This window comes from Palaemon carinicauda, unplaced genomic scaffold, assembly GCF_036898095.1.
Source record: "Palaemon carinicauda isolate YSFRI2023 unplaced genomic scaffold, ASM3689809v2 scaffold347, whole genome shotgun sequence".
Lineage (NCBI taxonomy): Eukaryota > Metazoa > Arthropoda > Malacostraca > Decapoda > Palaemonidae > Palaemon > Palaemon carinicauda.
The window spans coordinates 70,001-86,074 of NW_027171151.1; the positions used below are offsets into that span (position 1 = coordinate 70,001).

Sequence of the window (16,074 nt, forward strand, 5' to 3'; positions counted from 1 at the left end):
ACAACAGAGGGTCACTATGACAACAGAGGCTCTCTCTCTCTCTCTCTCTCTCTCTCTTTCTCTCTCTCTCTCTCTCTCTCTCTCTCTTATGAATGAAGTCTCTCAGTTATAGTATAAAGGCTTAGTGAAACGATTGCAGTACACGGTTGTACTTGAGATAGATTGAAGACTCACTCTCTCTCTCCTCTCTCTCTCTCTCTCTCTCTCTCTCTCTCTCTATCAGGGAATATAGTTAAGCATATATCAAGTGCCAACTATTTTCCAACTGCTGATCTTCGACCGTTCTTTTAAGAGCAATGCTGCTTATTTCACGAACATTCACACACTTATATATATATATATATATATATATGTATATATATATATATATATATATTATATATATATGTATATATATATATATATATATACATATATATATACTGTATATACACACACACACACATATATATATATATATATATTATATATATATATATATATATGTGTGTGTGTATATATACAGTGTATATATATATATATATATATCATCATGATAGGAACGAAAATAAACTTGATTGGAATTTGCCAAACTTACTTTGAACTTTAGCTTAACGGTGTCAATGAGACGAAAGTAGAAATTTCCATTTCATTTTTCACTTTTGATTTTGTGGCTTAATGGATATCTTATGCTTATCCTGTGTCACCACTTTTGACTTTTTACCTATATATATATATATATATATATATATGTATATATATATGATAAATTTTGCACATTTTTTACGTGTTTTTTTTTTCATATTCAAATAAGCCATATATATTTTTGATACATTAATGTTTGGATTCTCTTAACGACCTCGGGATCAGAGCCCCAGGCGAAATCCCACAAAGACAAGAGCTTGGCTCCGGTCGGGAATCGAACCCCTGGTCGGCTAGCTTGTATAGACAGTGACTAAGCCACTTGGCCACGAAGAAAGATAAAAGTCAATGACAATTCTTCTGTACTTATACCTGTCGAATTCAGGTATTTTGTACTTAGAATTGAAATCAACCCATCTTCACCATCGTAGGCTAATTGGTAGTTTGTTACTTGGCATTCAATTAATGATAAATTTTGCACATTTTTTACGTGTTTTTTTTTCATATTCAAATAAGCCATATATATTTTTGATACATTAATGTCTGGATTCTCTTAACGACCTCGGGATCAGAGCCCCAGGCGAAATCACACAAAGACAAGAGCTTGGCTCCGGCCGGGAATCGAACCCTGGTCGGCAAGCTTGTATAGACAGTGACTAAGCCACTTGGCCACGAAGAAAGATAAAAGTCAATGACAATTCTTCTGTACTTATACCTGTCGAATTCAGGTATTTTGTACTTAGAATTGAAATCAACCCATCTTCACCATCGTAGCTAATTGGTAGTTTATTACTTGGCATTCAATTAATGATAAATTTTGCACATTTTTACGTGTTTTTTTTTTCATATTCAAATAAGCCATATATATTTTTGATACATTAATGTCTGGATTCTCTTAACGACCTCGGGATCAGAGCCCCAGGCGAAATCACACAAAAACAAGAGCTTGGCTCCGGCCGGGAATCGAACCCTGGTCGGCAAGCTTGTATAGACAGTGACTAAGCCACTTGGCCACGAAGAAAGATAAAAGTCAATGACAATTCTTTTGTACTTATACCTGTCGAATTCAGGTATTTTGTACTTAGAATTGAAATCAACCCATCTTCACCATTGTAGCTAATTGGTAGTTTGTTACTTGGCATTCAATTAATGATAAATTTTGCACATTTTTACGTGTTTTTTTTTCATATTCAAATAAGCCATATATATTTTTGATACATTAATGTCTGGATTCTCTTAACGACCTCTTGATCAGAGCCCCAGGCGAAATCACACAAAGACAAGAGCTTGGCTCCGGCCGGGAATCGAACCCTGGTCGGCAAGCTTGTATAGACAGTGACTAAGCCACTTGGCCACGAAAAAAGATAAAAAGTCAATGACAATTCTTCTGTACTTATACCTGTCGAATTCAGGTATTTTGTACTTAGAATTGAAATCAACCCATCTTCACCAACGTAGCTAATTGGTAGTTTGTTAAAATACCTGAATTTGACAAGTATAAGTACAGAAGAATTGTCATTGACTTTTATCTTTCTTCGTGGCCAAGTGGCTTAGTCACTGTCTATACAAGCTTGCCAACCAGGGTTCGATTCCCGGCCGGAGCCAAGCTCTTGTCTTTGTGTGATTTCGCCTGGGGCTCTGATCCCGAGGTCTTTAAGAGAATCCAGACATTAATGAATCAAAAATATATATGGCTTATTTGGATATATGTATATATATACTGTATATTATCATCATTAAAGTAATTTCATTTTTTATTTTTAAAGTAGTTAAATTTTTTGTCTTATCTTTTTGTGGAAACGTGTAATCTCACAACATGGGGCTGAGGAGTTATTGTGAAATTATATATATATATATATATATATACTGTGTATATATATGTATATATAATTAATATATATATATATACATATATAGAAATATATATTCATATACATATATATAAAGTAAATATATAGTATATATATATATATATGTATAGACTCACACTTTCATGTGCATACATATTCATGCATACATACACACACACACACTCACACACACACACACACATATATATATATAATTTATATATATACATATATATATATATATATAATTTATATATATATATATATATATATATACAGTATTTATTTGTATGTGTCTATACAACGTTTCTTCCGTTGTTAACTATGATCTCCCATCATTTCATTTTACATTTCTTCTCTCGCATCCCACATGGAAAACCAACTTGTAAATTTTGCTAATCACAGATCTAGAATTTATAGCTTACAATATATTTCATTGCGAAGTGAATTCCACTTCGAGCAGCCTCTGTGTCAGAGACAAAAGGGCTCTGCCTCTCTGAAGCTGTCAGTTCTTTTCATTTATTTCAGCGTTAAGAGAATTTCCTTCTGAAGGAATAGTGTAGCGCCTTTCTCGTGCCTCTGTAGGATTCAATTTACTATAGGAAGAAAGTCCTCTCCTGCGGGATGTCTCAGTAATCCTAGTGTTGCTTCATATATTATTATTGTTATTATTATTATTATTATTGTTGTTGTTGTTGTTGTCGTTGTTATTACTTGCTTAGCTACAACCCTAGTTGGAAAAGCAGAAGGCCATAAGGCCAGGGGCCCCAAGAGGGAAAATTTCCCAGTGAGGAAAGGAAATAGGGAAAATAAAATCTCTTAAGAACATTAACATTAAAATGAATATTATTATTATTATTATTATTATTATTATTATTATTATTATTTTAATTATTACAACTATAGTTGGAAAAGCTGAATTCCATAAGCGCTGGGGCTCCAACAGGGAAAATAGCCCAGTGAGGAATGAAAACAAGGAAAAATAAAATGTCTTAAGAACAGTAACATCATTAAAATTAATATTTCCTATATAAACAATAAAAACTTTACCAAAGCAAGAGAAAGAGAAATAAGATAGAATAGTGTGCCCAAGTGTACTCTCAAGCAAGAGAACTGGTAATTAAATTCAAAGGTTTAAAGGTCACTCATGAATGGCAGAGGCAATGGACAGTGCCAGTGCCCTAGCAGGACAATGCCCTTGAGACTGACCATATACAGATTTGATCAGCGCCCAAGCCTCCTATTCACCCAAGCTAGGGCCAAGGGTGGCGAGGCATTGGCTGTTGGTGACTCAACAGGTTGACCTATAGTCTCCCCGAAACCCCCCATCATTAGCTCATACCTTGTCCTCCAATTACCTCAGGATTTCTAAGAAGCTTCCAAGACATACCTCTCGCATGTAATTGTTCCAGTCAACCGTTGTGTTTTTATTCATTCCAAGTTCTCTCTCGCATTATTTGATTGAAGTCAGCTCATACGCCTATGAATAAACGAAGAGTTATATCCTCATGAGGCAGCCTTGAATTAACAAGCCAATTATTTGATCGTACTCCTTTGAGTCCTTTCTCCTTGCTACAGTCCCTTTTAGGACAACACCACCCATTCACGTTTCCTCCTCCAAAACCTAGCTTCGTTGAGTGCACATTTGCACATTTTCACTGTTGGAGCCCTTGGGCTTATAGCATCTTGCTTTACCAACTAGGGTTGTAGCTTGGCTAGTAATAAAAAAAAAAAAAAAACAATGCATAATTCCAGTCTCTTTTAAACCATTTTATGCATTTCTCTTCGTTGTCAAGTTTTCGAATGAGTGTCTTTAAATTATCCATTTGAGGGTTTGTTTTATCTGAAAAAGAAAAATTGAAAAACTGTTCATAAATGAAATTTAAAAAATGTGGAAAAAAAATAATAATGTTAATATCACGAAATTAGTGGTGGGGCGATAACAGGAAAGTACCAAATGTATTTATCTGTCATTCTTTAGAAGGGTTGGGGTGGGGGGTAGCAATTGCCTCCCTCTTCAAGTATGTCGACTCACCTGAAAAGGGAGACAGTTGGCCCCGATAATTTTTGGAAGAATAGTGATCAATGTATTCCCGTCAGTAAACCTATCTGGAATATTGAGGCCCTTGACATGACAAATATATATATATATATATATATATATATATGTATATGATAAATTTTGCAGATATAGACCTGATTTCATATTCAAATAAGCCACATATTTTTAATACAATAATGTCTGGATTCTCTTAACGACCTCGGGATCAGAGCCCCAGGCGAAATCACGCATAGACAAGAGCTTGTGACCGGCCCGGGAGTCGAATCCTTGTCCTAGAAGCTTGTATAAACAGTAACTTACCCGGCTGGTCACAAGCTCTTGTCTTTGTGTGATTTCGCCTGGGGCTCTGATCCCGAGGTCGTTAAGAGAATCCAGACATTAATGTATCAAAAATATATGGCTTATTTGAATATGAAAATCATGTCTAAATCTGCAAAATTTATCATATATATGTATATATATATATATATATATATATAACTAGTAAGATTTTCGCTTCTGGCAAGCTTAAGTTTAAGGATGAAGAGGACAGCAAGAAGACTTCGGATCATCTTACATATTTATTCTACACCAACGTTTCGGGAATCCATTCCCAACATCAGGGCTACATAAAACACGAAATTTTGTTTACATTAATTTCTAATGTAAAAAAAAATTCGTGTTTTATGTAGCCCTGATGATGGGAATGGATTCCCAAAACGTTGGTGTAGAATAAATATGTGAGATGATCCGAAGTCTTCTTGCTGTCCTCTTCATCCTTACATATATATATATATATATATATATGTATATATATATATATATATAAAATATATATATATATATATATATATAATGTTGTTACTACTACTACTACTACTACTACTACTACTACTACTACTACTACTACTACTACTGTGAAAGACCTAAGGGTTTCGCCCTTACCAAAGGGCTCATCAGGTGGGTTTGGCCATCTCAGTTTTGCAGGTTTGGTTCCCACGACCCTCTTCCCCTTCTTTCTTTCTTTTTATATTTTTCTGCTTTTCTTTTTTTTTATCTGGGGGGGGATTTTATTTTTAACTTTTAGTTTTTTTCTAGTTTTTTCTGGATTTTTTAATTTTTTGTATTTTTTTTATATTTTAAATTTTTTAAGTTTTTTTTTTTTGGATATTTATACCATTTTTAATATTTTTTTTATCATTTATTTTTAGATTTTTTAGCCTTTACAAATTTTTTGGATTTACAAGTTTTTTGTTTTATTTTTTCCTATTTTTTTCTGGATTTTTTAATGTTTTGTATTTTTTTTAAATATTTTAAATATCTTAAGTTTTTTTTTTGGATATTTATACCATTTTTAATATTTTTTATCATTTATTTTTAGATTTTTTAGCCTTTACAAATTTTTTGGATTTACAAGTTTTTTTTTTTTCCCTCAGTTGAGGAACTCTCTTGGGCCATCCTATAAGGACTTGACTGCATAGTAGAAAAAGCCGAGCTAGTTCCCTCTGCTTAGCCGGTCTTCTAGGTTATTCCCCCAGAACCACCCGAAGGTTAGTATCCGAAAGAATAGACCTAGATATCCGACCTTTTGTTCACCTGACGAAGCCCCTGTACGACCCCACCAGGGAACACAGCATACTAGAAGCAGCTCAGCTATTCCTTTCTGCAAAGCCAGCCTTGTAAGCTGGTCCAAGCATCCTCCAAGCAAGACGCGTCAGATTTACACCATCCTTCTGTTCCTCTGGAACTGATTCCTGGGAATGTGCATCTTGGGCAGTTTTTCATGTTGCTTCTTTCGGTTCTTGGCCTTTGTGTCCTTCCTGCCGGTCTTCTTAGGTCCTGGATTTTGTCTTTTAGGCTTTTGACGACCCTGGAATCCTCTCCGGGGCATTCCTTTAGCACGATCTTGTTTCGGCAGATGAGGACCTTTACCTTTGGAGGATCCGCCTTTGGTTTCTTCATCCTCTTTTTCTGTATCTTCATCCACTTCCTCGGATATTTCTTCATCCTCCGATTCTTCTTCTTCTTCTTCGTCTGAGTCTTCTTCCTCTGATTCTGAATCTTCCTCGGATTCCTCATCACTTACTGAATCTTCCTCTTCCTCTGATTCTTCCATTTCGTCAGGCAGGAAACTAAATTGATTTTGTACGGAAATGCCCAAAAATTCTTCCTCCATTTCGCTTTCAGAAGAATCCGAGTTTTCCTCCTCTTCTGAATCTTCAGTATTTTGTACTAATTCGTCCTCTTCATCTGATTCTTCTTCCTCTACCACTGATTCTTCATCCTCTGCCTCTGATTCTTCTTCCTCTACTTCTGATTCTTCTTCCTCTACTTCTGATTCTTCATCCTCTGCCTCTGATTCTTCTTCCTCTGCCTCTGATTCTTCTTCCTCTACTTCTGATTCTTCATCCTCTGCCTCTGATTCTTCTTCCTCTACCTCTGATTCTTCATCCTCTACTTCTGATTCTTCATCCTCTGCCTCTGATTCTTCTTCCTCTACCTCTGATTCTTCTTCCTCTACTTCTGATTCTTCATCCTCTTCCTCTGATTCTTCCATTTCATCAGGCAAGAAACGAAATCGGTTTTGGACGGAAATGCCCAAAAATTCTTCCTCCATTTCGCTCTCAGAAGAATCCAAATTTTCCTCCTCTTCTGAATCTTCAGTATTTTGTACTGATTCTTCATCCTCTACCTCTGATTCTTCATCCTCTGCCTCTGATTCTTCTTCCTCTACTTCTGATTCTTCATCCTCTACCTCTGATTCTTCTTCCTCTACTTCTGATTCTTCATCCTCTTCCTCTGATTCTTCCATTTCGTCAGGCAAGAAACGAAATCGGTTTTGGACGGAAATGCCCAAAAATTCTTCCTCCATTTCGCTTTCAGAAGAATCCGAGTTTTCCTCCTTTTCTGAATCTTCAGTATTTTGTACTGATTCTTCATCCTCTACCTCTGATTCTTCATCCTCTTCCTCTGATTCTTCTTCCTCTACTTCTGATTCTTCATCCTCTACCTCTGATTCTTCTTCCTCTACTTCTGATTCTTCATCCTCTACCTCTGATTCTTCTTCCTCTACTTCTGATTCTTCATCCTCTACCTCTGATTCTTCTTCCTCTACTTCTGATTCTTCATCCTCTTCCTCTGATTCTTCCATTTCGTCAGGCAAGAAACGAAATCGGTTTTGGACGGAAATGCCCAAAAATTCTTCCTCCATTTCGCTTTCAGAAGAATCCGAGTTTTCCTCCTCTTCTGAATCTTCAGTATTTTGTACTGATTCTTCATCCTCCACCTCTGATTCTTCATCCTCTGCCTCTGATTCTTCTTCCTCTACTTCTGATTCTTCATCCTCTACCTCTGATTCTTCTTCCTCTACTTCTGATTCTTCATCCTCTTCCTCTGATTCTTCCATTTCGTCAGGCAAGAAACGAAATCGGTTTTGGACGGAAATGCCCAAAAATTCTTCCTCCATTTCGCTTTCAGAAGAATCCGAGTTTTCCTCCTCTTCTGAATCTTCAGTATTTTGTACTGATTCTTCATCCTCTACCTCTGATTCTTCATCCTCTTCCTCTGATTCTTCCAATTCATCAGGCAAGACACTAGATCTGTTTTGGACGGAAATGCCCAAAAAGTCTTTCCCCATTTCGCTCTCAGAAGAATCCGAGTTTTCCTTCTCTTCTGAATCTTCAGTATTTTGAACTGATTCTTCCTCCTTTTCTGAATCTTCATCCGCTTCCACTGACTCTCCCATTTCGTCAGGCAAGAAACTAAGTTGGTTTTGAACGGATGAGCCCAAAATTTCTTCCTCCTTTACGCTCTCAGAAGAATCCGAATTTTCCTCTTTTTCTGAAGATTCTTCAATTACGATTTCCACTGTTTCATATTCTTCTTCTGGTTCATTATCCTCCGCTGCTTCACTAATTTCTACTTCATTATTTTCTTGGAATTCTTCACCTTCTTCTTCACTATACGTGTCTTCCAATTCGATCTCCAAAGAGTCATTTTCTTCTGTCTTCTCCTCTGATCCATAAGCGTCACAGGTTTCTTCAATATCGTTAGCTTCCTCTTGTTGGGCATTTGATCTTTTTTCTTCTTTCTTCGAAGACATAAGACTCATCGCAATGATTGCTCCTCCAAGGAAAAGACAACCCGCAGCACCTGCCAACATGAGGTTACCAACCGCTCCATTTTCGAGTATACAGAAAGGTTTTTCTGTATTCAAATCTGGAAGCAGTTTTGGTAGTATCCAATAGGATTTCAGCTTTTCGTTGAATTGGTCGATTTGAGTCTTCAATCCAGTTGCGGTCCTTTCGCATTGTTCAGCTTCTTCAAAGGCGTTCTTCATCCTTCCAAAAAATGGTAAGGAATTTATCGCTCTTCGTAAAAGTGAAGTCTGCGAGCCATTAGTTCCAACTCCTCCTCCTAAGCAGTTCTCCAAGCGCGGCACCTCTGGTAGAATCCACGAGAAGAGCTTGAAGGTCCAAGATTCTTGGAAAGTGTTCAACTTCCCGTTGAGATATAACTGGTAATCTTCACAAAGAGAGCTTCGTTCCTGAAGAACTCTCTCTCCGTGAGCCAAAATGAGTCCTCCGAAAAGGGCTCCGACGATTAACAAAAACATTCCAAAGCTGGATGTAAGCACTTTTGATAATGTGGGATGCATTCTCAAAGTATATACCGGCTTCTTCATCTCGTATTAGCTATATTTTGAAAACATCGATAAATGACAAGGAGACGGCTCCGAAAGATTTTGAAGAGAGAGAGAGAGAGAGAGAGAGAGAGAGAGAGAGAGAGATCTAGACCTTTAAAACGGGTTGAAACTTGCTCTCCGAGTTCCCGAAAGAGACTTCACGTCTTCAAAGTCTTTCGGAGCCGTCTGCTTTCTCTCTCTCTCTCTCTCTCTCTCTCTCTCTCTCTCTCTCTCTCTCTCAATTGTTCTTGTTTTTGCATGTTCATTATTCATTCCATATGTTAAAAGCAGTATTTCTCTCTCTCTCTCTCTCTCTCTCTCTCTCTCTCTCTTAATTAATATTTCTTGCCTTTGCTCATATATTGGTGAAAAATTACCTTCTATTCTTTATATAAAAACTAGTCTCTCTCTCTCTCTCTCTCTCTCTCTCTCTCTCTCTCTCTTTCTCTCTCTCTTAATTAATATTTCTTGCCTTTGCTCATATATTGGTGAAAAATTACCTTCTTTTCTTTATATAAAAACTAGCCTCTCTCTCTCTCTCTCTCTCTCTCTCTCTCTCTCTCTCATGCTTGTTTTTGCTCAGCCATTGTTCATTCTATATGTAACAAGTAATCTCTCTCTCTCTCTCTCTCTCTCTCTCTCTCTCCTGTATATATATAAAAAAATTATATATATATATATATATATATATGTATTATAATCATTATCCGTAGACAATCTTCTGCAGAAATAAAACCTCAAGACATGCCCGTCCACTCGCATTTGTTTATGGTCTTTTTATGCATTTTTCTTTTACGGCTCGTCAATCCATTGTCTTCTCTTCATTCCCCTTTAGATATGTATGTACTGTATACATAACGTGTATATGCCTCTTGCTCTCTCTCTCTCTCTCTCTCTCTCTCTCTCTCTCTCTCTCTCTCCCGTACTGTCTTGTGAATCTATTTTGACATCCATTTTATTACAAATGATTTTTCATGGAATGAATATATAGAATGAAGGTAGTGTATTACATTCATAATTAATGTATTGTAATAGGTATTCAATTATTGCATTATATTGTATTATATTGTATTGTAAATACAAAGGAGTCTTTATTGTGAATATATTGTTAATATACAGCGAATGTAGAGGTTATTGTATTGATTGGGGTTATTCTACTAAAGCGAGTTGAAATGAAGAGGAGGGTATTATTGATGACTGACATGGGAAGATTCAATTCATTTTTGTAGTATATAAAAGAAAAATATTGAATATTAATTATTATTATCATTACTTGCTAAGCTACAACCCTACTTGAAAAAGCAGAATGTTATAAGCCCAGGGGCTCCAACAAGGAAAATAGCCCAGTGAAGAAAGAAAATAAGGAAATTACAAGAAAAGTAATTAACAATATAAAATATTTTAGGAACACTAACAACATTAGAATAAATATTTCATACATAAGCTATAAAAACTTGAAAAAAAACAAGAGGAAGAGAAATAAGATTGAATAGTGCGCTCGAGTGTACCCTCAAGCAAGTGAACTCTACTTGAAAAAGCAGAATGCTATAAGCCCAGGGGCTCCAACAAGGAAAATAGCCCAATGCGGAAAGGAAAGAAGGAAAAATAAAATATCTTTAGAAGAGTAACATCAAAATAAATATCTCATATAAACAATAAAAAAGAACATACTGATGAGGATAAACTACAATAGATATTGAGGTGAAGATAGTTAATCCTTATCAAATCTATTTTAATTATTAAGTTGTTGTTTATCTTGTTCAAAAATACAATAATATGAAGCTAGTTTTACTACTTAAGAAATATGATTTAGTTTGACCTTGTCAGGAGTGAAGCCGGTTAGAAAAACAAACATATGGTTGAGACTGTCTCAGGGTAAGAAGTATATGGCAATAAGGAGCGGGTGTTATCGTAGAGGGCATAACCAACTCTTCCCTGTTCCCCTAGATCCTTAGATTGACGTTTATTTCCTAACAAGAAGGCTTTCTTAAACCCTTTCACCCCCAAAGGACGTACCGGTACGTTCTTGCAAAACACTGTTAATTAGATATTTTTACATATTTTTGATAATCTTATGAGAAACTTCAGTCATTTTCCAAAAGAATGAAACCAACCTGACCTCTCTAGGACAAAAATTAAGCTTTTTAGAGCAAATTTAAAAAATTATATAGCAAAATGTGCTCGAAATTCAACCTTATGGTGGGGGTACCCTTTCACCCCCAAAGGACGTACCGGTACGTTCTTGCAAAACACTGTTAATTAGATATTTTTACATATTTTTGATAATTTTATGAGAAACTTCAGTCATTTTCCAAAAGAATGAGACCAACCTGACCTCTCTAGGACAAAAATTAACCTTTTTAGAGCAATTTAAAAAAAATTATATAGCAAAATGTGCTCGAAATTTAACCTTATGGTGGGGGTAAAAGGATAATAATACCGGGATAGGGGGAAAGTGTTTCTTGAAGCGGAAGGAAGCAAGACGCAATCATTTTACTCTACAGGACTTCAGGAAGGTCAAAGGAACTGAAAACAGCCCACTTTCTTTATAAGATTCAACGTGACAAGGCGCAAAGAAAGGGGCAACTTGTGTGACAATGCGCGCAGAAAGGGGCGACTCGTGTGACAAGGCGACCAGAAAGGGAGGCTCATTGTAGGGTAAGGGGACACACCGGTAATCCGGGTGATTCAGATCCAAGAATATTTGGAAGATACGAAGAATTCGACTTCCCAGAAGAATAAAAATAAAGAATAGTTGAAATCCTCAAAGCGGTCTAATAGACTTTTCAGGGGGTTTATTAAAGGCACGGGAAGGGAAGGAATAGATGTTCTCTCCTTTTGATGTTTTTCTATCTTCCTTCCTCTGCCCCTCTCATCCTTAGGTAAATAGAAATAAAGGCTTTTGAAGGTGTCGGTTTGGCCCGCCTTTCAGAGCTCTTCGTGTCCTTTTAATTATGTTACTGTTCTTCTTAAGACATTTTATTTTTCCTTGTTTTCATTCCTCACTGGGCTATTTTCCCTGTTGGAGCCCCAGCGCTTATGGCATCCAGCTTTTCCAACTATAGTTGTAATAATAATAATAATAATAATAATAATAATAATAATAATAATATTCGTTTTAATGTTAATATTCTTAAGATATTTTATTTTCCTTATTTCCTTTCCTTGGTGGGAAATTTTCCCTCTTGGGGCCCCTGGCCTTATGGCCTTCTGCTTTTCCAACTAGGGTTGTAGCTAAGCAAGTAATAACAACGACAACAACAACAACAACAACAACAATAATAATAATAATAATAATAATAATAATAACAATAATAATATATGAAGCAACACTAGGATTACTGAGACATCACGCAGGAGAGGACTTTCTTCCTATAGTAAATTGAATCCTACAGAGGCATGAGAAAGGCGCTACACTATTCCTTCAGAAGGAAATTCTCTTAACGCTGAAATAAATGAAAAGAACTGACAGCTTCAGAGACGCAGAGCCCTTTTGTCTCTGACACAGAGGCTGCTCGAAGTGGAATTCACTTCGCAATGAAATATATTGTAAACTATAGATTCTGGATCTGTGATTAGCAAAATTTACAGGTTGGTTTTCCATGTGGGATGCGAGAGAAGAAATGTCAAATGAAATGATGGGAGATCATAGTTAACAACGGAACAAACGTTGTATAGACACATACAAATAAATACTGTATATATATATATATATATATATGTGTGTGTGTGTGTATGTATGCATGAATATGTATGCACATGAAAGTGTGTGTATATATATATATATATATATATATACTTTATATATATGTATATAAATATATATTCTATATATGTATATATATATATATTAATTATATATACATATATATACACAGTATATATATATATATATATATATACAGTGAACCCTCGTTTATCGCGGTAGATAGGTTCCAGACGCGGCCGCGATAGGTGAAAATCCGCGAAGTAGTAACACCATATTTACCTATTTATTTAACATGTATATTCAGACTTTTAAAACCTTCCCTTGTACGTAGTACTGTTAACAAATTACCCTTTAATGTACGGAACACTTAATGCATGTAATACAGTACCCTAAACTAAAACAGGCACAAATATTAAAGGCGACTTTATATCATGCGTTTCCTAAACACGCCAAAAAGCACGATAAAAAATGGCAACCAATGTTTTGTTTACGTTTATCTCTGATCCTAATGAAGAAACAAACGCATTTACACATCTGTTTATAGGTTAGTTTTTGCATCAATTATATTGATTATTCAGTACAGTATGTTGATTTGGTTATTACTAATGTTTTACTTAATTTTTCTTAGGACTTCCAAATGAAATTTTTTTCTTTATGACGCCGCCTGAAACGACAGCGTCATAAAGTACGCTCAGTAAACTAACTAAGGAATTTAACCCGCATGATGAAAGTGATAAATAATGATATTACAGTAAAAGCTTTTATAAAATATGTTATGTCAAATATTATTTACCGTATCTATATAAAATCATACATACGTAGCAAAGCAGGAAAACAATCTACGAGAGAGAGAGAGAGAGAGAGAGAGAGAGAGAGAGAGAGAGTTGTTTTACATACGTAAATGTAAATTTTAAACAAAACAAAAATAGCCCCATTTTATATAAAATAGATTACAAATATTTTACTTTATCATATTACAGTAGTCTGTATAATACTGTAAAGTTCAGTACAGTATGTTGTTGTTAAAGTCGTGGCGATGAAATTCTCACGAAACAAAAACACACCATTTGATTACAACAGCTGATTCATTCTCTCTCTCTCTCTCTCTCTCTCTCTCTCTCTCTCTCTCTCTCTCGTGTTATACAATACTTACATTTAGATGAAGAAACTAAAATTAGTTTTCTTAGTGTCAATTAAATACGAAATGAAATAATTAGGCCGAGTCTACGTCCATTTCAATCATAGCCAAAAATAGGGCATCCGATTTCATCAGCAAACCACTATTTTTTGGGAAATATCATTTTATTCTAGAAAATTGCCACTCTTTAAATAGTTAATTGCACATTAAGAAAGCGTGTACTTTTGTTTTTAAATTTCGGGTGTGTTTTAAAAATAGAGTATTGTTGACTTTTTTTTTTTTTACTTTTGGCTGTGATTAGATCAGCTGTCATCTAGCTGCCGCTCTTGAGTGTGTACGAATACACTAACAAAGTATCATTATACCATTTCTTAACTTATTCAAACCGTCTACAGTATACAGTTGATATTACATAAGCACCAATGTGTTATAACCTATCAATTTTTTTTGTTTATTACATTTAAACCCCCTCTATCTCTCTCTCTCTCTACCTATATATATATATCTCTCTCTCTCTCTCTACCTCTCTCTCTCTCTCTCTACCTCTCTCTCTCTCTCTACCTCTCTCTCTCTCTACCTCTCTCTCTCTCTCTCTGTGGGCTACTTTTCACTACCTCCCATTCCTTACCTCTCTCTATCTCTCTAACAAATGATATCTTTGTTGCTCCTCAAAGTTTCATTTATATTGAAAATCAATCATGATTCAATTTTCCTTACTTTCTCCAATCTCGCACCATCAGTCACATCGCGGTATTTTCGATATTTCCGGAAAATCCGCAATATATGTATAGACATGGGTTATGAAAAAAATCCGCGAAGTGGTGAATCCGCGATGGTCGAACCGCGAAGTAGCGAGGGTTCACTGTATATATATATATATATATATATATATATTTCACAATAACTCCTCAGCCCCATGTTGTGAGATTACACGTTTCCACAAAAAGATAAGACCAAAAATTTAACTACTTTAAAAATAAAAAACGAAATTACTTTAATGATGATAATATACAGTATATATATATATATATATATATACACATGTATCCAAATAAGCCATATATATTTTTGATTCATTAATGTCTGGATTCTCTTAAAGACCTCGGGATCAGAGCCCCAGGCGAAATCACACAAAGACAAGAGCTTGGCTCCGGCCGGGAATCGAACCCTGGTTGGCAAGCTTGTATAGACAGTGACTAAGCCACTTGGCCAAGAAGAAAGATTATAATAAGGTTATAATAAATCTTTTGTTGAAATATATCTCGATATATTTTAATAACATTTTGGCAGGCAGAGAGACAGACACAAATTGTGTATAAAATTGTCATGGTAACAAGATTCGTATCGACCAAATGTATAAATCTACAGCAATAAATATACATTGAAGTGGGGCATCTTTTTAGCTGGTAAAATACAATTAAAATACTGCAAATAGAAAGGAAATGTAACCACGTGTTTTGCATATCTTTAATTATTACCCAAAATAAAATTATATAAGACGAGCCGTTACAGGTACTTGACATAAAACATTTGTTGTCATGACACAGACTAATCCAGAAAAACATAATCTGAAGTCACGTTTAGAGTTCTGCTTTATAACGTTGATTTCTACTAATCTGACTATTATAAAGAATTAAAATTTGGCTTTTGAATATTATAGTGTTAATAGAGTATCCCCATGTATTAAAATACTACTATTTATCAATGAATTACCCAAGGAGTATATGAATCGTAGATGATCTCAGGTAACGTCACAGTTGGGGTATCGTCACAACAACCTAGGGGTGCCATTCGTACGATAATTATCGTACATGTACGATTATTTTAGGTCTAGTACGATGTACGATACATACCTTAGGTATATACAAATGTGTGTTTAATTAAACCATTACACTAAAATATTTTGAAATAAGTCAATCATGTAACTCATTAATAATTATATTGAAACTGTGTACGATAATTTTGGTTAAAAAACGACAATTTTAAGGCTCATGTACGATAATCCAGTCGAAATCATCTGGCAACCCTGGC

General features: G+C 35.3%; 1 protein-coding gene across 1 annotated transcript in view; it reads right to left on the reverse strand.

The window, feature by feature from the left end:
* LOC137636644 (coiled-coil domain-containing protein 40-like) overlaps positions 1-9,253 on the reverse strand; it is a 39,028-nt gene extending 29,775 nt beyond the window's left edge. Inside the window, exon 1 of the mRNA XM_068369041.1 lies at positions 6,239-9,253. Coding sequence (XP_068225142.1) covers positions 6,239-9,196 — 2,958 coding nt within the window. The 5' untranslated portion in view covers positions 9,197-9,253. The remainder of the gene's footprint in view (positions 1-6,238) is intronic.
* Between the last annotated feature and the right edge of the window lie 6,821 nt (positions 9,254-16,074).